We start from the raw sequence: 23,504 nt of genomic DNA on the forward strand, positions 1-23,504 counted from the left end.
CAGGAAACATTCCCAAGCAATACTGGAACAGTATCACTCAGAATGGCCTCTGGCATTCTTTTGGCCCATACCAATTAGCAGTATCCCAAACACCTCCAGCTGTATTCCAACACGTACTGCACATTAGAGACACTTCTTCATGGCAATGTAGCAGAGATGTCCCTATGTCCTTTTGCAGGTTCAGTTTAATAATATGGATTTGGGATATTCCATGCCAGTTGAACTCAGTACCAAATAAAAATACTTGGAGCAGCCCTTAACCTTTAATGCACAATAATACATAATTTTCTTAACAATTTGACCAGAGTGACAGTGACTATACTATAGTATACAGTAATAAAAATATAGCCTACTTGTGGGAGGCTGGAGAACAAAAACCAACAAACCAGATCCCTTTCTAGGGCTCATCAGAAGGGATATTTTCAATAGCAATTGGAAAGATACCATTTACAAGACTTTATGATTTATTTTACTCTAAATATATTCAAATCAGAACAAGTACAGTGGAAGGCTATATGGCTGATATAAATTACTAAAAGCTGCTGTTTGTCCCATCCAGCAAGCAAAAGCAGCAAAAAGACATAAGAACAAAATGTCATGAAGAGCAAAAAATAGAGAGAGGCAATACTGACCAGGAGACACAAACTTATTTAAAAAAAAAAAAGTTCTTTTCAGCTTCCAGTCAGACATACAAGATTCTGAAAAAGACCTCCTGTTAAAGTAACATGCAAAAAAAATAAAGCTGGAGCTTGATCCTTTGCTTAAATACGGTTATGGGTAACTGGATTGCAATGGGGACCCTAAAAGGTGTTTTCCAATCTTATTTTTCTTTGAATATTTAGAGGAACAAATACTCAGCTTTGTTAAGAAAGGTTATGCGGTCTAATATTTAATGAAAAATAATGCTGCAATTCTCAAAGAAAAAAAATGTGAAGGAAACCACAGGTCACATAATACGTGTATTATAACAGAAATGCTTACCTCATTCTTTAGCTTGCTTCCAGAGAACCTTTGAAAATAAACACATTTAATTATTTTTTCCTAGGCAGAACATTTGTAGAGATTATATAGATGTATGATCTATTAGAAAAATTATCACATTTTTCCAAATGCAATTACAGTTTTTTATGTTTTTTTAAATGTTTTTTTTTCCTTTAACTTCCACTTCCATTTTCAAATGCTTGGGGATAACAGGAAACCCACTGATGTCTTATAAAACATGAAGATTAAGACCACTGACTAAAGTATAAAATCCAGTTTCATGTTTTTGTTTGGATCTTTGCCACTTCACAAACAGCAAAATGTTGTTATAGGTGCAAGTCCATAATGTCTTTACTGGGAAATACATGCAGTTTTTAACAGAGCTGAGTAAATTCAGAGTAGAAAAAGTATCTATCTATCTATCTATCTATCTAATTTACATTTCTCGGAAAAATTAAGAAATCATAGTGATTTCCCATTCTTTTTCATTACAGTACTATTTTGACCTAATTACATAAATTTCTGAGACAAAAGATTCCTTAATTGGCAAAAATATGTTGCCGTATAGTGAATGTCCTATTAAGAGTCCAATTGAGAGATTCCCAGTGAAGTCATTGGACTATCAGACAACCCTTTGGTGCAGAAACCAGAAAGAACATTTTAAATTACAACTACTAAAGTAGAGAATGTGCAATAATAGCGATTCTAATTGATCATTATAATGATAAATGTTGTTTGATTATTGTTATTTCCTGTACCACTAGCTGCCAACTGATAAGATACTGTGGGCAATATGAAGTCTCATAATTATTAGAGGCAATATCATTGTTTCCTGCTGTTGAGATGCTCCCTGGCTGTTTCCTCCTCTCTGAGATGCTCTCAGAAATCCAGAGGCTGAACAGTTGAGGAATTCCTCCTGCCCAGGCCTGGCACAGGTGCCTGACAGTTCCCACCACTGGGATAATCCAGCATGTGTCACCTAGACAGTTCCCTTGCATGTTGATAGTTAAGTATAAATGAAGGCATCACTCAGCTGATTACAACATGGATCTAATTAACTTCAAGGCTAGATGTATTTGTTTTGGACTCTGGATTTCCACATGTTCAGCAAAATGTACTGCATGAACAGCAAAAAGGAGCATCTGCTAGCACTGCTCTTTCAGAGCCCCAAAAACTAGAAGAGACGTAAAGGACAGATTTATGGATCACTATATGTAGGAATTTTGAATCCCTACATTGCCTGATTTTTTCATTATCCAGAAGCTTGTTCTTAACCCCAAGCAACTGCATTATTCTCTTCACACACAAAAACCCAGCTACTGTGATGGGCCAGACTGTGAAAAATGAGCATCTGGGCTTCTGCTTTAATTCAGATAGGGAGGCAGCTGAACTTCTGGACCCTGAAAATTCAATATCTCATACAGGTCTTAAACACAAATAAAAGATTCCCAATTAGTGAATCTAGTGAGTAGTCCTGAAAATCTTAGACAGTATCTATGCCATCTTCATGTGAGTGTATTCCTTCAGAAATCCAGCACTGGGGAATTTTGCAGAACCCCCACTTTCTTTGCACTCATTGCTACTAGACTGTGCCTGACTGACATAAACTAAGGAGTAAGAATTATTATAATATTTTAAATGAAAATAACTGTCTTTTAGTCAACAAAATGGACAATTTGTTCAAGATAATTCTGTATTATGAAAAAAAATTACACTGTGTACCAGCAGCACCTCCAAAGCTCTGGATACATATCAGAAAAATAAATAGAATATTCCAATCTATTATACCCTAAGTACTGCTGTGGAGAGAACCCTCCCTTTTTAAGCATCATTGGCAGCATTACCCTCAATTTGCACACTCGTCTTATTGCTTGGAAAAGGTCTCTTTGGATATGACCTAAATCTGCCACCAGTCAAATTTTCTATGTGTGATTATAAACTCATTTATTCCTTTCCTTTCTCAGAGTCCCACTTATCCAGGTATACTGTCACAGACAATGAAAGCCGTCATTCAAGCCATATGTGAACAGAGACATTTGTTTTACGAACTATTAATCTTTGGCAAACCAACAAGCAGCTATCGTAACGTATTGATCCTGCTAGCTGTCCCTTAAATAAATATAATTAGAGCTTCCTGGGTTAGGTTTAAACTGATATTAGCCAGTCAAAGGACCTGTAAATATTAATCTACACTGACCCCTCCCTCCTGCCCCACAGGTGCCAGCTTCACACCGTTCTCCAGGCGTTTCATAATGGAAAGCTGTCCTGGGCAAAGAACTCACAGGGTGACACACAGGCAAACAAAATTAGAAAAGTGTTCTGCAAATGGGATTTTGCCCCCTCATCCAAACTTGAGCAAATGTTCTGCTGTTAAAAGTTGACAGCTCTACACTGACTGTGGTGGGGTCAAACTGGAAGACTCAAGCAAAATACAGAGATCAAGTTTTTAAACACTGAGATAACCATCAATTCTAGTTCTGGTAGAAACAAAAATTAGAGTCCTACATATACCTTCCTAAGGGAAGGTTATAGTTAGACTTTCACTGATTTCAAGTCTCAGAAGTTATTTTACCTGGTTAAGCCCTTTCCAGAATACACAGAGTGGTAATATGCACTGCTTTCTTTAATTCCAATTCCATAATAGTGATATCTGCAGGAGGAAAAAAAAAAAGGAAAAAAAAAAAAAAAGGAGCATTTATGAGTGACATGTCAGGTAAACCAAGCTGCCAAATTGAAAGTAAAGCAAGCTGTCACACTGATTTTAAATTCTTTCTGAAAACTTTTCTAAAGGGGGTCTAAAAATTCCTTTCAGACATGAAACAAAATCTAGTCTCATAGAAAAGAGTGTTGTCATGATTTGATCCAAATTCAAGGGTTAAAATTAAAATACTTTATCTCTTACTAGAAGAATATAGCTAGAACAGAAAACTCAGAAACTTGTTACATCTCTTCTCCCTAAAATGCCTTCTGTTTCACTTCACTTCGTTTGCTTGAAAGGGTGCTGGGTTTGATCTATCAGGTTCATTTTATCTCACTTGCCACCATTACATTTAGACAATCCCTCAGAGCCTTTCTCAGTTGAAAATAGCTTGCCAGTGTACCTCATAACTTAGTGTTCAGTCACCTATGACTAACAATGATAGTAAGTCATTCATTCATTCATTCTTCTGTCAGGTTATGGGCTGACTAACTCTAAATTATTAAGCCATTTAGGCACTTTTCATCCACATTCCCTTTGTCATTCATTCATTCTTCTGTCAGGTTATGGGCTGACTAACTCTAAATTATTAAGCCATTTAGGCACTTTTCATCCACATTCATCTCCCTTGTTGCTCTCCTGGAGATTACTGCTCCCAAATACAGATTGAAAAAGGAAATATGCCTATTGCTCAGGTTTTGCAGTGCTCACACCCAGCATCGTAACCAAAGACACCAAAGATGCAAAGAAAGTTGGGTTGGTGCTAAGAAAACTGGCTGTGCAGTAGCTACTTACTGCTTTCCACTGATTTTGCTACAAAATAAGTGACCTCTGAGAGAAGGGCAGGAGAGCAAGCTGGGGGCAGCTCTTTCCTTACTGGTCATAGCAAAGTTTGCTTGAGTTCATCTATCAAAGTTGATAGGCCCTGTCTTATAAATTCCACCCAATAGATTTTAAAACTGATTGTGTTAAACCAAATTTGTCTAAGAATGTTATATGGGTAGAATAGAAAGGTTAATTTGCTTTTTACTGAAATTAGCTTGAAAGTACCATGAGCTGCTTCGAAGTACCACTTTGCAACACATTGCACCGATTTCACTCAAACTCCTTGAAGAAATGCTTGAAGAAATGCATTCTAAAGACAAAAAACCCCAGCACATAGTTCATAGAACACATCAACAAAAGTGTTACTCTCATCTCATCTCATCTCATCTCATCTCATCTCATCTCATCTCATCTCATCTCATCTCTGTTGTTCCTGGTGATGAACATTAAAAAAAAGTCACAATATTTTGCTTGTTCGTGTATGGAACTGTTACAGGTAAGAACAAAACCCTCACGTACTTTATATTTACAAAGCTGGTTAAAGGCATTAGATACAAATTATGCCTAAGAAAATGTTCATTAGGATGATATATTTGCCTAGCCTAGGCAGCTGTGACAATCTCAGAAATAATTTTTCTGTTTCTGGACAGTCTGTTGTGTGCATTCAGAATTTTACAGCCAAGAAACATGACAGAACGTGGCACCATTGCTTTTACTGTTTTCCTGAATATTTCCTGAAATTATTTCCTGAAACTGGTGAGTCCACATAACACTGCAAGATCACTGTAGCACCTTTCAACCCCTAGGAAAGCTGAAAGTGTCTCCCCTTACTTAAAAGTGTCACAGTTTCCTTACTGTGCCATAAGATGTATTGAAAATATACAGGTATGGATTCTTTGAAATGACAGCATTTACTTACTCTTTACATGGCAAATGGTGTCCATTGAACAGGATGAAAAAACAGAATAGAGTTGTGACTGCTTCTTTAACAATGTTATCTGTCCATTTGTCATTGGCCATGTAAGCAAGCAGCTGCCCACGTCTCATTCCAACAGTTTAAATCTCTCAGCTTCAATCACATGCCATTTTTAAAATTCTAAAATAAAGACTTTTACACTTTCACCATAAATTTGGCATTCCCTCCAGTTAAGGCTGGAGTGGACCAGAGGCAAGGAAAAGTATTAATTCTTTATTAAGTTATGATTCAATATCTAGATTATTCCACATCTAATTCAATATTAATATATTTGGACAAGGAACAGGAACTGTTGTATGATTCAGATTCTCAAGTATCCAATCGTAGGCAATATACTTGCTCCTGCTGGAATGTCCCAGGATATCAGAATTTATTATTGAGACATCTTGTTATGTAGAGAATAGATATTTTCAGTACATATTCATTGTGTAATAAAGGCACAGCATGTATCATTCCCTTTTTCTTCAATAATGTGCAGTTGAATTTTTACTGCTAAAAAACAGAACTTTCCATTCACAACAGAGAAACTATTAAAAATAATATAATTTTACTTTTCAAGCTCTGTCTGGCATCCTCCATAGAGTAATAGGGTATGAAGATTATTATTCTCTTACAAGCCATTAGTTTTGGGCTCCCTGTTGAGAGCAGTATAACCATACCAGACACATTGACAACATCTTTAACCTACATCTTCAAATGCCTTCTATCGCTTTATGTGCATATTTTTAGGTTCAGTATATTTGTATTTTACTATTTTTTTTTCTGTTGTGTAATTAACAAAATGTAATCAGTTACTACAAGGAATTTACTCTCAATTTTTGAGACAAACATTTTATAAAACAAGCTGAACTACTTTTCTCTTTTAATTTCAGTGGTTTGTTGTAACATATGTTCCTACACAACTTGTAGCTCTGATTTTAGCACACACTGACACAAATGATAGCTGATAAGGAAATGATAGGCTTAAGCTGTTCAGGGACTTGCAATAACTTCTTATCACAGGGCCAGCTGCCATATCAGTTTTATTAACCCACTAAATCACTCCTAATAAATAAGATAATAGTTTTCAGACATGATGGATAAAAGCTAAGATTCATCATTGATCAAAGTCTACAAAGAAATTAAATTGTAACTTGAGCTCAAACAGTCTTCCTGTGTGTATGGACTCAGCAGTTTGTACATTTTCTGCTTCAGGTGATTTGTGTATTGTGAAAGTTAAAGCTGAGTTCTAGGACTGACCATGGTATGTTCAAAATTACCACTGCATAAATCTTCTGGATTCAGAACAGAGAGCTGTTGCTTATGAAACACTAATCTAAGAGAGCAGTTTGCAGTATTTATGGTGCTGCATTTTCTTTCACTCAGCAGAGTGAAAACAGAAAATTTCCCTTACTTTCAGCTATGTAGAGTGATTAGCATGGGCATGAGAGACTAACGTATTTTGTTAACAAAATTGTGTCCAATGTGTTGGACATTCTTGGCCAAATGTTTAAATGAGTTTTAGTACTGACACTTTTGCACAAATGGGTTGTTGGATGCAAACACAGAGAGAGATTCTGACTTGAATTGTAGGGATCATCAGACTCAGTTTTAAGTTTATCCTTTGTCCTGAACTAGAGAAGACAAATGCTATTTGGGAACAGAGGAAGAACTAACATCTGGGCATCTCACACCTTACAACAGCAACTGTATTCCATATGTTAGTGCAGGAGCTTTTCCTCAAATCAAATTCATGTTCATGAGGATGTCAGAAAGAGCCTGTTTCAGAGAGGGAGAAAAACAATTTCCAACACCTTGAAGATGATGGAAAAAGGAAATTCTTTTCTTTGCTTTCTTCTGATCACAGCCAGACTTTACCAATAGGTTACCATGCATGCTTGAAGTGTCCAGGAAGGCACTTTTTTCCCAGGGTGTTAACTTTTCTCTAAAATTTAAGAACAATTATTCCATCGGAGAAGAATTGTCTTCTTCATTTTATGCTTTTGCAGCATCTGGAGTCCTGGGCAATGATCAGATCTCCAGGGCAATATTGCTATATAAAACATTACTGCTAGGAATAGTGAGTGCTAATACTGCTCCTGCTAGCATTATATGGTAATAAAGATAGCAGAGACAGAAATAATATCATGTCACTACTACACTACTGTGCTTTAAAAAATATGACTTAATTGCTACTAACAACTCTCCTACTAGTCCCAGTGACTCAGAAACAGCTTGCAACATTTAAGAGTCATGCTAACATAAAAAGAGAATAACTAGTAATTTATTGAAACTGATGAACAGTCCCTTAACTTTATTATTAATTTAATGGAAATACTTGTGTAAATAATATTTGTTTGACTAACTGTTACTTAGAATGAATCAGAAATTCATTTACTCCTCATCAAGTCTGTATTTCTGAGGGGGACACGGGCCACAACACCACAGATTGAAAAATTGATTATCAGAGATCATTTAACTGAAAAAGGCTAGATTTGGATTAGATATTAGGAAAGAATTCTTTACAGTGAGGTGTTGAGGCACTGGCACAGGTTGCTCAGAGCAGCTGTGGATCTCTCATCCCTGGAAGTGTTCAAGGTTGGATTGGATGGGGCTTTGAGCCACCTGGCCTAGTTGAAAGTGTCCCTGCCCATGGCACAGGGGTTACACTAGATGATCTTTAAGGTCCCTTCCAACCCCAACCATTCTATCATTCTGTGCTCTATAATTCTATGATTTATACTGACACTTCTATATGACTACTTGCTGCTATATTGGGTCTCTAAACTGGAAATATTGTCATTTGTGCCTTTTATGAGGTCCTTTTTAGCACAGCAAGATCAAGGTAAGTGCACCTTAGCAGAACTGAGAATTGAATAGGAAAAGCCTCTGAGGAAAACTGATGAAAAAATACAGAGAAACAAGTGCCAGATGTTCAAACAAAAGCTGATGATGCCTCATTTCTTTGAGGAAATTGTTCAAGAACAGTTAATCCATATGAAAATATGGCACATAATACCAACAAGGTCAGCAGGGATATGGAATCTGCCAAAGAAATGTTGGGCATGCATTATTTCTATATTAATATTGTTTCATGTCTTTGAGAAAAGTGGACTACAGTGACACATATTCCAATACAATTAATTTTGTAGCTATATGGATATTTGAAACATTGTCATTTACTTAATTGTCTTATTGTGCTCAAATCATGCAGACACAGGATATGTTTGGAAGTTTGGATCCTCATTGGATCCTGTCTATCAGTCTGTCAGTTATGTCAGAACAAGCATATAATGAGCATATGGGAGGCTTCTCCCTTGCAGTATCTCATTCATTGTAACTAAGTAGTTCATCAAACATGTTGGATTATGAACCTGACTAAGAATTCACCACAGCATTGATGACTTAGCACGTTGTCAAATATTCCTGTACAGATTGTGAATGCCAGACCTCTTAAAATCTTAAACAGAACACCAGCAGCAAAGCTATGTCTACATCGTCTTATGCCTGTAATCACAGTTTAAGTTCACCACAGCAGACAATACACAAAATCCCTCTTTCTCCTAATAAATAACCTTTCTAATAGTTGCTCTCTTCAAAACACCTCTACTCAGCATCTATAGGTCACCTACAAAAAGAGAAATGAACTTCAGTTCCAGTTTTCCTCTATACATTGCAGGCTGTGTTCTGTTTCCTAAAAGAGGTGAATGGATTACAAATTTGTAAGACTGTGAGAGACACTATGCCAGAACTATCCTCTGTTAAAACCAACAATAAAATATTTTTTAAAAGGAATAATGTTCTATGAAGACTTTATTTCCTTTGGATTTTATTTTTTATTAATGGTTATTTAAAACAAATGCTCAAGACATGCTCAAGAAATAGAATGTCTTTGCAAAAATTTTGAATTTAAATTCTTCCCCACCTTCATTTTTTCTGCAACAAAACCTAAAATTCACAAATGGCATCTCATTCATTCTTCAGCAAAACTAAGGTGGAACAACTAGCTATTTCTTGTATTTCTAAGGCAGGAAGAAAACCAAGTATAACAATATTTAATAACTCCCCAAAACTATGAAAATAAAAAAAATTATCTTTCAGATATTTCTAGTATATTGCAAAGCACTTAGGAAAACTAGTCTTGTCGATTTTTTTTTCAGTCTCCTTTTGTTTTGATTTTTGCTTATAAACTACTGAAAGACAAGAGCAACTTTGTTTTTCAAGGCTAAGTGGCTCAAAATAAAGAGTTTTCCTAATCAAAGAGAATGTTTTGAGTTTCTCCTATTTCCATCATTTTTCTAGTTTTCTGTCTTATTCACTAGCAAAATGGATGTGAGAGAATATGTGTATCACCACTCTTCACAACAGTTTTACACTAAATTATTCATGGCCAAAAGCATAGTTCCAGAACGAGAACAAGAAAAATTTTAGCACCAGGTGATATAGAGTTGTCTATGATCTATTCCTACAAGCTAATATTTTACAGATCAAATATACAAATTAATAGGATACATTATTAATGAAACAACTACACTAAAGATGGTGTACTTTTCAGAACTTTATAAAATACCCACAACAAAGAGCAGAGGTATACCTTAACTTCAATTTAAAACAATGCTTTTTCTGGTGGTGCATTTAAGTGAACCCATATTGTTACATAGAGAACACAATGAAAGGTGTTAGGTTTGCAAAAGAGAAATAAAATCACTACTTATAGAAAGATGAGAAGCTATAAAAAGACATGTGCTATAAACAATTTTTATATCTAATATTTTACCACATATTTACAACATATGCATGGGTCTATAAACGCAATGACAAGATTTAGAAGCTTAATCAGTTTAATTTAAAAGTTATGCAGCAGTGCTTTCAAACTTAAATGCTTACATTTGAGCATCAGTTTCAACATGCACATAAAAGTTATCACTTGCAGTGTACCATCTGAATAAACTCCCCTGCCAATTAGTACATATTAAGGAGACGTGGAAATGCAGATGATTGCTAAAATGTGTTCTATAAGCAGATACATATGTAATTGTGCCTTACTTTGAATGGCCCCGTGTTCCAAGCCGCCTTGTGGTAAGGAGAGGGAATTTCTGCTTAACTTCAATTTAAAACAATGCTTTTTCTGGTGGTGCATTTAAGTGAACCCATATTGTTACATAGAGAACACAATGAAAGGTGTTAGGTTTGCAAAAGAGAAATAAAATCACTATTTGTAGAAAGATGAGAAGCTATAAAAAGACGTGCTATAAACGATTTTTATATCTAATATTTTGACACATATTTGCAACATATGCATGGGTCTATAAATGCAATGACAAGATTTAGAAGCTTAATCAGTTTAATTTAAAAGTTATGCAGCAGTGCTTTCAAACTTAAATGCTTACGTTTGAGCATCAGTTTCAACATGCACATGAAAGTTATCACTTTCAGTGTACCATCTGAATAAACTCCCCTGCCAATTAGTACATATTAAGGAGACGTGGAAATGCAGATGATTGCTAAAATGTGTTCTATAAGCAGATACATATGTAATTGTGCCTTACTTTGAATGGCCCCGTGTTCCAAGCCGCCTTGTGGTAAGGAGAGGGAATTTCTGGCGAATGGTCTAAAGAGAAAATAACTGCATTTATTTCTAACACTGGCAAACTTTCTTAGCGATCTGTTTATAGAAAAATTGTAGTGTAAACATATGGTCTAAGGTAGTTCATGAATTAATATTTTTGATACTTGTGGCACAACATAAACGATTAGTCCATGTTTCACACTGTAGTCTTTCTTCCATCCTTGTCCATCTCGCTGTGTATCTCCAGTCTTCCCACCTGTTTTCCCTTTCTAAAATCTAGCTGTCTTCACCATAATCCTATTATGTTCAAGTTCCTTAAGTACAACTGTATTTTTTGCTTCAGAGATTTAAACAAAATCAGGAAAAACTGCCCTCTAGCTATTCTATTTTCAAAGACAAACAACTAGAATGAAATTGATTTTTTTATTTGAAAGTGTGATCTGAAAAATTAATTCAGTAATAGAGGTAGATCTAATAGATATATCTAATAGACAGATCACTGTCAAAATAATGTTTAAATGGAACCTATTGTCTTTCTCATTTATACTGAAACTGTATATGAAAACTAGATATTCACTTTTTTAGTATATCCAGTTCAAGAGGAATTAAATAGGAAATTAACATCTTATAAAACAGATCTTAAATCCATTATTTAATTAAATTAATGCATTTTTCTATGTATAAATCATTGCTAGATCAGTAGTGCTTAAAAAAGATGATCCTTGAAACATTTTCGGTTTCCTGTTTCACTAAATACTCAGGATTTAATTTGAAAAGTTCACATCTCTCATACATTAAATTACTTCAGGATTAATTGTAGGGAAGGGTAGAAAAGAGAACGAATCAACAATTTTTCATTTGGAAGCTCTTTGTGTTATTAATTTCTTTTCCCCTTCTAGTAGTATTGCCTGTATCACATCTCACCTTACACTGCCTTTAGTATAATTATAAGTGTCCTCCATATCAGATCTGGTTTTGTGGAAAGAACCTATTAATGTCATGAACAAAAAGGGAAAGAAAAGAAGCATTCAGAGAGAATGTTTTTTGTTGTTGTTGTTGGTGGTGGTTTTTTGTGGTTTTTTTTGTAAACGAACCAATAAATCAAAGGGAATTTCAGCTTCAATCTCCTGAAGGTGAAATGCCTTCATAGGAGACAGTGTAGTTATAGTTAGTCTGATTACATGTACATTATCAGTAAAAAACGTGAATTTCAGAAGAACAGAAGAATTCTTACACAGGTGTACTAAACTGTGACTCTTCCAAACAACTGACCTAACAAATTATTAAGGCATTTAGTTATTACCTTCCCAAAAGTTGCAGCACAGGCAGGTTCCAGCTTCTCTTTTCTGCAGAAGTCTAAATAATGTGCATAAAGGATGCATCTTGGTAAACAAACTCCTTCACACACAATGTAGTTTTCTTCCAGCCTGTGTAGAGAAAGAAACTGCCAGAGTAAGAAGCAACATGCCATTTCTCCTAATTGTATTTCCCAGTTTTTGCTCTCTTTTTTTGGTTGTTTTTCTTTTTTTTATTTTACTGAAGAATTCCATCAGAGCACACAGGTGAGGTTCTCCTGAACATGACAGGCACTACAGACAGACTCCACACTTGCTGCTTAGGCTAGCTGCAGCATATGGAAAACTGGAGCCAGATCCCTGTTCTTAATGAGTCTTTTTCAATGTCAGCACTTTTTTGCTTTATTTAAATAACTAAATTATCATCACCTAAGAGCCAGCCTTAGTCTGAAAATAAGAGACTTAACTAGACTATGAAAGACCTGGGTTTAAGTCAGTCCTTTGAAAGGATTTAATACCAGGGACCTGGACTTGCATCTTCTGTCTCACTGTATCCTCAACAGCTGAGCTAATGTCTCTTTTCTTCATTGTTTTGCTTTTTAATTTCCACTCTGGACCTAGAAATGCATCAAACCACAGTGGAAAAAACAAAGAACAGTGTTTTTTGAAGAAGGTGAATTTCTAAGTAGCTTCCCAATCAGTTTACAGAATACAAGTGCTGAGTTATGGTCATTAAAGTAAAATTTTTAAAACTGAAGCAAAAACCTGACTATTTTTACTTGAAGAGAGCCTTTGGTAAGAGCTGGGTATTTCTCTGTCCTGTTGGTTTTTTTCTTCATCATTTAACATTGTTCACTACTCTTGGGATGATGTGCAATACATTTGTTTCTCAAATTACATAAATTTGTAAGAAAATACTGTGTAGTAAGTGCTGCACATGGAATAATTTTGTATGGACTTTCCAGACACAAATCCTTAACTATTTACAATCAGAAGTAAACTAGAATAATGAACGGAATAATTTGGATTAGTCTAATTTTTCAGATAGAAGGAAAAATATCTCTATTGAGAGTCTGCATTTTGTAATTAAGGTCCCACTTAATTCAACAGAATTCTTCCCTAATTTCAAGTGTATTTTAATATAAACATTTATCAATTAATGTCTGCAGAATTTGACCTCTTATTTGGTTAGCTTTTTTTCCCCAGATAAAATAAACCAAAGTTAGGTCCTCAGTGGGCGGGAGAATATAATGTAAAAGAAATGCATTATAAGACAGTGAAAATTTAACTGGTCACAAATGCAATTCTTACATAATGTTTCATTTCTACATTTTGATGATACATTTCATTGATAGCCACATAGTCTGAGAATCTGAGACTTCTATTATGTGACAAATCTTTGATAATTTCAAAACTCAGAAATCTGGGGATGGGTGTCCTTATTTGCAGATGAGGCTCATCCAAAAGAAACCCGCAAAACAAAAACAGAAAACAAAAACCAACAAACGAAACACCTCCAAAATGACAAATTCTTTCTAAAAGAGCTGTCGCCCTCCTGGCCGGCTCAGCTGTTAGAGAAGGGTCCCGCTGAGCGTGACGGACACGCCGGCTCGGTCCTGGAGCCCCCAGGGCGGGCAGCGGGGGCTCCCTGGAGCCCTACCATTGCAGGGTGAGCTGCGTCTGCTTCTTCTTGTCCTTCATGATCTGCGTGATGCTCCTCTTCGAAGACGGGCTTTGGTCGGCGGCTGTCAGCGCGCCGTCGCGAGCATCCGCATCCTCTTCTTCCGAGGAGAGGGCTTCGCTGCCGAAGCGAGTTTCTGAGCGCCGCGGGGGACAAGAAGAGAGGCCCGGGGGCATCGTTACGGTCCCGCAGCCAGCCGCCCCTCCCGCCTGCCGCCCCTCCCGCCGGAGCCCGAGCAGCGGCTGCCGCGGGCTGAGCAGCGCTCGCTGCCGGCTCCCCGCCTTTACCTGCCTTGATGCCGCCGGACTCGGGCAGCGCCTCCCGGGCGCAGGGCAGCAAGCTTCGCCCCAGCAGCCCCGCGTAGCGCTCCTCCTGCGCCTCGGCGGGCACTGCCTGCGCGGCCGGGAGGTGCAGGAAGGCGTCCCCCTGCTCGGGTCCCTTGGCCATGCTCCTCAGCGCCGCCGGCTCCGTCCCGGCGCGGCGCGGGCGGCGCCCATGGGCGGCGGGACGGCAGCGGCGGCCGGGGCGCCGGCTGAGGCGTGGGCCGGGGCTCTGCACCGCGGCCGGAGACCGTGTCGGCCGAGCGCCGCCGTGAAGGGGAGGAGAGCGATGCGGGGGCGGCAGCGGGGGACAGGTGTGCCCTACGGCGCCGTCCAGGGAGGCGACACGGCTCCCGAGCGGGCGGGGACGGCCCTCCCGCCCCGGGGCTCCGCCTCGCACCGGGGCCCGCTGCCGGGAGCTGTCTCCGTCCCTGCCTCCGCTCCCCTCCCGCCGCCCTGCTCGGTCAGGCCAGAAGGGGACAGGGCACGGCTAAAAGCCGAGGAGGTGCGGGGGAGCCGGCCGGGAGCGGATCTGCCAGGGATTTAATGATTGACCCCGCCGGCGGTGGCTCCGGCGGTGTCAGGGAGCAGCTCCTGGGCCGCCACAACACGGGGCCGCAGGGTCCCCTCGTCCCCTCAGCGCAGAGGCGGCCGCGGAGCCGCTCCTTGTTCTCCCCTCCGGCGGAGCGCGACGGGCGCTCTGCACTTCGCACCTCCTGACAGCCGCAGGGCCTGTCGTGGGACCCTTCCGAGCACTGTCACTGTCCGTATTTCCTTAATTCCCAGCGTAATTTTGTGGGTGATGGAGCAAAACATCTTCATTTTGTACATTCATCTGGCAGACGTGTCTTTGCTGTGCTCCACTTCAGCATGCTGACTGAGAGATGGCTGGAGAGAATCACAGAAAGTGGTCCTTGCTTTTTCCAGAAAACAAAACTGTCAGTAGGATGGAAATCTAGTCTGATCACTGCAACATCTACTGTTTTAATAAATTCTCACAAAAACAAAATATTCAGTGTTGTGCTGTTCCAGATAAGGACTGGGAAATTGTAGTAAGACTTGTGGTAGCAAGCAGCCCTGAAATGTTATATTGGATGAATTGTAAAACGTTCTTTGAGCCATCAAGTAGTGTCACAAACACAAAGCTCATGAACAGCTGTTTTCCTTCTACTCTCTTCCAGTCTTCTGTTGCACCTCAAGTCATTGATACCACCAGCACTACAAAGCAGCAGAATATGACCACTTCTGCTCCTGCAGAGATGCATTGTCAGACCAGCTATCATCTCTCAAATCCATATTTAACAAAACCCCAGGTGTGCCCATATCTGCTGAAAGGCCCAAAACCTCATCATAAGAATGAATGATGGACTTCAGAACCAAGGCAGACCTATGAGAGGGTTTCAGAGTCAAAAATGACATTTAGCCTAAAGTTTCTCCTGTTCTGCTTACACCTGTTCCCTCCACTGTGTAAAATATATTTCTTTCATAACCAGTTACTCCAGTCAACATTTCTTCCCTGTTTACATGTTCCCTCCTTACTTCATTAAATGATGCTATATATGGCTTTGACCACATGTGCCTGAGTCAATTCTTACTGCAACTCACTGGGACAGTTCAGCATCTGGGTCCAATGGCTTTGTTTGAGGTTGCAGTAAAATCTCATTTGACCCTCTGACTTTTGGCTGGCCTGAGCACTGGCACAGGTGCTCACAATTTGGTCCACCATGACCAGTATTTCTGTGGTATAATAAAACCTCTCAGCTGCTTATTGCTGTGTTAATCTTTTGTGATCAAAATCCAGTGTAACATTGAACATGGATATTTTGGAATTATGGAGCTATTTGTCCTTAAAGGGCAGGATTCTTACAGTGGCAGAATATTCTCAGTGACACTAATGAATTCTATCTATCTTCATCAACACAGTAATAACTGAGTAAGGGGTCCAGCCTAGGGACCTTCTAGTTTCCATCCTGCAGCAAGCATTTGTTATCCTGCTGTAGCAAAGGACAGACACCAAAAGCTATGGCAGGTGGACAATCCTTCCCCAGATTTAAGCTCCCTCTTGCTGGAGTGAGCAGTCCACCTGAATGTATGATTTCAGCCTTTGGGAGACAGAAAGGATGGGGCAGGTATAGAACTGGGCTAGCTGAAACCACAAGTACCAAGGACATTACAGCATTGCTTGTGCCTAAACATTTTTAATATTGTTCTGGGTTTTGTCTGTTGAGAATCATGGTCCGAACCATATTGCTTATTACCGAATAAAATCTGATTATGAAGTAGAAGTGTTAAAACATATATCCATGTATATTTGGTTTTTTTTAGAATTTTCCTGTTCAAAAATTGTGCACACACTCAGACCTATATATATATATATGTATATATATATACATATGCACAAAGATGGATGCCAAGGTGTGTGCATGCATCAGTCCTATTCCTGGATTCCTGGAAGCATTCAAAGTAAGGCTGGATGGGATGGGGCTCTGAGCAGCCTGATGTAGTTGGAGATGTCCCTGCACATTGCAGGAGGATTGATCTACGTGAGTTTCAAAGGTTCCGTTATGAAGTAGAAGTGTTAAAACATATGTCCATGTATATTTGTTTTTTTTAGAATTTTCCTGTTTAAAAATTGCGCACACACTCAGACCTATATATATATATGTATATATATATATATACATATGCACAAAGATGGATGCCAAGGTGTGTGCATGCATCAGTCCTATTCCTGGATTCCTGGAAGCATTCAAAGTAAGGCTGGATGGGATGGGGCTCTGAGCAGCCTGATGTAGTTGGAGATGTCCCTGCACATTGCAGGAGGATTGATCTACGTGAGTTTCAAAGGTTCCTTCCAACCCAAACTGGTTCAGTAATTTGTACTTGAAGCATGCAACCCCTCTTGCTTAACTTTGTCTCAGAGTTAGTTTTCTTAGTCTAATCTGTTCACCTCAGTCTCCCTTTAGAGAAGAAAATGTGGAGAAGAAAATGTGTCTCCCAGAGATAATTCATACCAGGCACATTACCCAGTGAAACAGATCATCTTCTCATGAATCTGTTTCCCTTCTAGGTCTGTACTGAGAGCCTAGGAAGCCTTGCTTAGTTTCAGGTGAATTTTGTAATGATGTAATTCTACCAAAATTCAACAATGTGTTCCATAGCCTGGAGTAAATGATAGATACATGTGCTCTGCAGGACAAAATAAATGTTTGTTTCTATGCGTGTTGCATTGTCTGGAGTAAATGATCAGATACATGTGCTCTGCAGGACAAAATAAATGTTTGTTTCTATAACTTGCATGTGAAATATCTTTTATATCAGCACTCAGGTATTGCACCATTTCATCTTGCTGCAGTGTTTCTTTTCCTTGTTGCCAACACAGCACATGAAAACAAAACATTTTTCAACTTTATTCATATCAGTGTGACTTGCCGTTAACAACAATCTGCCTGAGGGGTTCTCTGTTTTGAACTGCAAAATGTTTGGAAGATAAATGCAGCAATAGAAATACAATTTGTTATTGATCTGTTCCTGTGTAATCCTGCATGATGTTTACTTAAGTGTTGGAAACTGTTTCACCTCATATCCTCCCCAGACAAATGAACTACACAGGAGCCCTGATACAGTGTTGATGCCAGGACTCTTTTGTAGACTGTAACACCTATTTCTTTCCAAATATCCTGATAGTACGATAAAAGTAAAGTATGGCACCTACCAGTATTCCATGAGGATATAATAAATTAATTTGTCATCATTGTCAGTGTTTGTCATTCTCTCTGCTATGACATAGCATGAATTTATTCAGCTCTTCCTAGAACTCCATTTCTGGTTTTCTGTGACTCTGTGCAAGAAACAGTTTTAATCACCACCAATTCAAACAAGATAACTTTCCCATTTATTTTGGTCCTTTCCATATCTCAGTGTTTACTTTTTGAGAGTATTTTCACCTCGATAATTAAAAAAAAGTTAAAAATTGATGCACTAAGCTAAGAGCCCCTGCATTTGACGCTGTCGCTGGCAGCACCTTTTGAAAGCATATATCCATTTATCACAAAAATTTCTTTAGTTAAGAATCTCTATTAATTAAAGGGTCAAATTTGAAACAAATTGAAACATCTTCCAAAATCTTAGGTTTATTTTTTCCAATAATTATTGAATAATTCCTTTTGATAAATTAACTATACTGATGGCTCGAGAACATCACTCAGTGATAAGGGAAAATTTTTTTTGTCTTTGCAGGTTTTTTTTCTGAGCCCTTCTCGAGGTTCTTATAAGTCAGCAATTTTTGCTAAGTGATTTCTCTAAAGAATTTGCTTCTTTCTGGTGTCTTGAGTCACCAGTTTTGTGCATGTAACTAGGTGAAACCTTAGAGAAAACAAAGGGAAAGAAAGAGGAGTGCCCTCAAAGCACTCTTCCTTCCATTGCGTCTCTCTTCTACCACAGAGGAGGATACTTGTATCACCGACTGCTGTCACTTTGTGCTGTGGCCTCTCTGGCGCTTGTAGAAGAAGGTGGAGAAAGATATGGAAGTGGAGGGAGGGCACCAGACAATGGAAGTGGCATACTCCAGTGGGACTGGAGACTTCTGCTCTCAGTGGGAAGGGAAGGAGGATCTTTCATTGCCCAGCTAGTCCAGCTCAGCAGCTACAGCAGGGGAGTGCAACCTCCACTGGTGCCTTTTGACCTCAGCAAGCTCTGTGAACTGCCAGTCCTGAGGCTGTAAAATCACACAAATATGGTTGAACTTGATCTGTGGAGCCAGCAGAGCAAAAAGTTAATATTCAAAACTGTGGAACTGTAATCAGCATGAACTATCCAGGAGGAGAACCATTCAACTGCATTGGGAACATGAGTTTTTGTGTGTGTATCTACACAAAAATACCACAATAAAATAAATTGATTACCCAGAGGATGCTATTTCCCCTATGCCTGACTATTCCCATCTTCTTCTTGTAGGTTCTCATTCTGCCTTATTAGCCATTATTAGCTTTTTATATATTACCCTGAACTTTCTGAGTTTCCATAGTTCTGAAAATCTTTTCCCAACTAGGTATGGAAAAGACCCACAAGCCTTGTCCTGCCAATAACTTTCCTTCTTCTTGTGGGTTCTCATTCTGCCTTATTAGCCATTTCACAGCTTTTTATATATTACCCTGAATTTTCTGAGTTTCCATAGTTCTGAAAATATTTTCCCAACTAGGTATGGAAAAGACCCACAAGCCTTGTCCTGCCAATAACTTTACAAGCAGGGCCAGATCTGTAAAAGCATCAGCTTGTCTGACAAGTTAATTCAGTATAGAAGCTTACAGTTTCCTTTGTAAGGAACAATTGCTGGCATCCAGTAGATGGTGATGTTTAATAAGGTATTTCCTGGTCTGTGTCCAGTTGATAAAGCCAGACCTGTCTCTCTGTCTCTTTATGTTTGGGTATTTTACTCACTACCTCTTCCTATGATGTTTTAATGAAAACCCATTCTGTTTTGTATTGAAGTGAGCCCTTCTATTTTTCTTCCCAAAGAACAAACTTCAAAATAAATAAACCATATATTACACCCCTTTCACAGTTCACATATCTCCTCTACAAACCCCAGGAGACTCTATGCTCTGTAGGTAGTTGAGGTAAACGGTATAGTTCTGAACTTATGTGGCTACATGTAAGCAAAAAAAATCTCAATGCTTACATCTCTCTTCAGGTAATGTTAAACAGTTGTCTCAGGTTACTTATCTTGATTTTGAAATGTCATTTTTCAGTATGTATTCTTTTTTCCTGTGCCAAATTGGGAGAAAATGTTTGTATTCATATAAGTACATGCTCCTACAAGCTTACAGACTGAACAGCCACTTCACCATTCATGTATTTGCACTGTGCTTTGGTGGGTACGTTCAGGAAAAAAAAAATATTAAGGAGGCCAGCAGAGTTTTTCACTCAGCAGCTATTCAAACATCTTGTGTTCCACTATTAATGATCCAAGAATAGAGCTGGGCTTAGAGGATATGTTCACCCTTAAAGAAGTGATTTTGAGAGTTTCTGCAGGTACTCCAAACAGGTCTTTAGCAGCACTTCTTGTATAACTAGCCTATCTGCAAACAACTTCTAAATAGGTGTTAACAGAAGCAAACCACTAAAGTCAAGGGACCATTCTCTCTATGCAAAGCTGAGTCCCGAAGCTTCTACCACCAGCTGGGTGCAGCTCACTGAACTGCTACATTCACAGACAGCTCACCACTTCTCTAAACAAGTTTTGTTCCACTCTGTGTCTCTCTGTCCACCCTGTTCCTAGCCACACACTCCTTCTGCTAGCATTCAGCACTTGTAGACACGTCTGTGTCAGTTTAATTTACTGAAGTAACAGGAAAAAAGGCCACAAGACAACAATGAAAGGCTGTCTCATATTTCAAATTGTTAAATGAGCCCAGAAATGTGATCAGAGACAGAATGTGGGTGGGATGGTACCACTGGGACTGCAGGAAAAGAAAGGAGGATGGTCAGGATAAAGGATGTATAAGAATGGAGGAGAGAAAGATTTCCTAACTTTTGCAGTAATACAATCTGCTGAACTGCCTGTGGAACCACAGACCTATTCATGGGTGATGTGCAAAATGTGCTTTTTAGATTGATGCAGCTATCTTTGAACAAATAATCTCACATAGTTATTATGCAACTTTGCAATTCCATCATGTAGAACAAACCTCTTCCATTTTCCTTTCCTTATTGCCTTGCCTTGCCTTCTATTTTTAAGGAATATTATCAATTTTTTCCAGCTATGCATAACAGAAGTGTGCTGCACTAGGAATCTACAAAATGCTCTGTATCTGAATCTAGTGTTCTGTTACTCTGAATAATTCTGGGTTTTACTTTAGAATAATTTTTTTTATTGAGATCAGTTAGCCACACTACACAAAGCCACAGGGACAAGCAGTGCCTTGCCCTGGAAGTTGCTCAGGCTCTCAATTAATCTGGAAACAAAACCATTGCTTGCCCCTTTGCATATTCCCATTTCTAACATATGCTGTGTTTTGAGATGCAGGAGCAAGGCTTTGAATGATGAGAAGGTGAGGCTGTTTCCTGGCAAGAGAGACACTCGTGCACTGCTAGCCTCTGACTTACTCCAGGCAAGTGTTTTCTGAGGTCAGGAACCAAGTGTTTGCTGTTGCTGTCCCCTGTTTCTCACTGATGAAATGGTGTTTCCCAGTAATGAAAAAGTTATAGCCAATTATTTTAAAATTTGTGACAGAAGAAAAAATTATTTTTTCCCTTTGTTATATATTTGGACAATATTTTAAAAAGCATTTAATATATACATTATATTTAATCACAATGTGAGAGCAATTCAATGCCTGATCCAGAGGTAATGGTATCTTTCCCACTGACTTCAATGGGCTCTTGATTAGGTCCTTATTTGCTAAGCAAACACTCAATAAAAGTTCACATTGTCACACGTACACAGTCAGAGAAGTATTGTGCTCTGAGAAAAATCATGACTTCTTGCTGGTAACAGATTCTGGAATCTGGTCTGGAGGAAAATTAACTCAAATATCTGCATAAGAGGAGTTGTGTTGTTTAATGCAAAGATCTAACTTCAACCACAAAGTGGTCATACTGTTTTCAGCACTTCTGAGCATAAATCCTGGCCAAGGGCCAGATCCTGGCCAAGGGCAAGATCCTTGGGGTAGCTGGGATAGTGGACACAAAGCCAGGCACGCCCTGGGGAGGGCACAGTATGAAACCTTGCATGATGCAGAGGATCTAAATTGATAAGGATTTTTTGATAAAGGGATACTGGATGTGCTCAGTAACCAGGTTCCTGGTGGTCAGGGTTCTTCCCAAATCACTGACATTAAATGAGCCACCATGCCTGTTTCCTGCTGCATTTAACACACCAAGCTGAAGGAGACTGAGTATCTCCTCAGCTCCAGCCAGCCTGAGCTAGTCCTTTACCCAGAACACCTTCAACGCCACCTGTTCCACCTGCTGCATGTTTTGAAAACACCAGAAAGGTCTTTGCTGTGTCTCTTATCAACAGATGGATTCTGTGATTAAGGGCAGAGGGCTTTTGTGCAGGGTTTAGCAGTACATCCCACTACAATTTGAACTAACTCGAGTTAAGGGCATCCTGAAGTGATGCCTGGGTTACTGTGATGGCAGTAAAGGGTGCTTCACGTTTATTCCATGCTTTTAGCATGTTGGACTTACCCTTCTCCAGTTCTGTTACCCTTGTTTGAATTATAGAATCATTTTCATAGAATTATAGAATTGATAAGGTTGAAAAAGACCTCCAGGACTACAAACTCCAACCTTTGACTGAATACCACCATGGCCACTATACCACATCACATTATTTCAGCAGCTAGGGGAATTCCACAGAGAAACTTTGTAACTATCATAATACATTCTATTTTGGGGTGAAGAATGATAACACATGGCAACAGAAACCAATCCTTGGTCTTTATCTAGCTACATTTTAATTTTTTTCATTTATTTGCATATAAGCTTGCAGAAAATACACATGGATATATCTGCACATTTATCAAAATTCCAATCAAATACTACTGCTACACTTCATTAAAAACAAGGCACTTGGAAATGCTCAGTTTAGGAATAGGAAATAACATAAATAAACCAGACTGAATAAGTGTTAGACCTTTGGAGAAAGAAAGCTGTCATGGGAATTAAATTCCTGATGAGAAACTCTGGTGGCTATGGGGGTTTTTCAAATATTTGTTGGATATACGGGATTAAACAATTCTCACCCTAAAATTCACTTTCCATTTCTTTTCTTTCATGCTAAATTCCTGATGAGAAACTCTGGTGACTATGGGGGTTTTTCAAATATTTGTGTTGGATACTCGGGATTAAACAATTCTCACCCTAAAATTCACTTTCCATTTATTTTCTTTCATGTTTCCCTTAACAGTTCTTTCCTAATAATGCAATGCATATGCTACTTTCCTAATAATGCAATGCATATTAAAACTTTTGTCTTCAAAGACCTTGGGACTTAATAGATCACATTGTGACCTATTATTGTGATCTTTGAATTAGAAGGCAGATTGGGGCATTTCTGAACATGATAGTCTCACACCTTATCTGGAAATCTATCATGTTTCAGTCCTGGGGGGGTACAGATGAGTGTAGCTTAAACACCTCTGCAGAGTTAGGCTTCAATTACTCTAGTGTAAT

The 23,504-nt window shown here is 38.7% G+C and overlaps 1 protein-coding gene across 1 annotated transcript in view; it reads right to left on the minus strand.

Annotated features, from left to right (window-relative positions):
- The window catches only part of RFX6 (regulatory factor X6), a 33,278-nt gene extending 18,827 nt beyond the window's left edge, over nucleotides 1-14,451 (minus strand). Inside the window, exons 1-6 of the mRNA XM_039731586.1 lie at nucleotides 14,292-14,451; nucleotides 13,984-14,140; nucleotides 12,332-12,455; nucleotides 11,009-11,070; nucleotides 3,554-3,631; nucleotides 982-1,009 (exon numbers count right to left, since the gene is read on the minus strand). Coding sequence (XP_039587520.1) covers nucleotides 982-1,009; nucleotides 3,554-3,631; nucleotides 11,009-11,070; nucleotides 12,332-12,455; nucleotides 13,984-14,140; nucleotides 14,292-14,451 — 609 coding nt within the window. The remainder of the gene's footprint in view (nucleotides 1-981; nucleotides 1,010-3,553; nucleotides 3,632-11,008; nucleotides 11,071-12,331; nucleotides 12,456-13,983; nucleotides 14,141-14,291) is intronic.
- Nucleotides 14,452-23,504: the final 9,053 nt, after the last annotated feature.

This window comes from Passer montanus, unplaced genomic scaffold (assembly GCF_014805655.1).
Source record: "Passer montanus isolate IOZ18808 unplaced genomic scaffold, ASM1480565v1 scaffold79, whole genome shotgun sequence".
In the NCBI taxonomy this organism is placed as follows: Eukaryota; Metazoa; Chordata; class Aves; order Passeriformes; family Passeridae; genus Passer; species Passer montanus.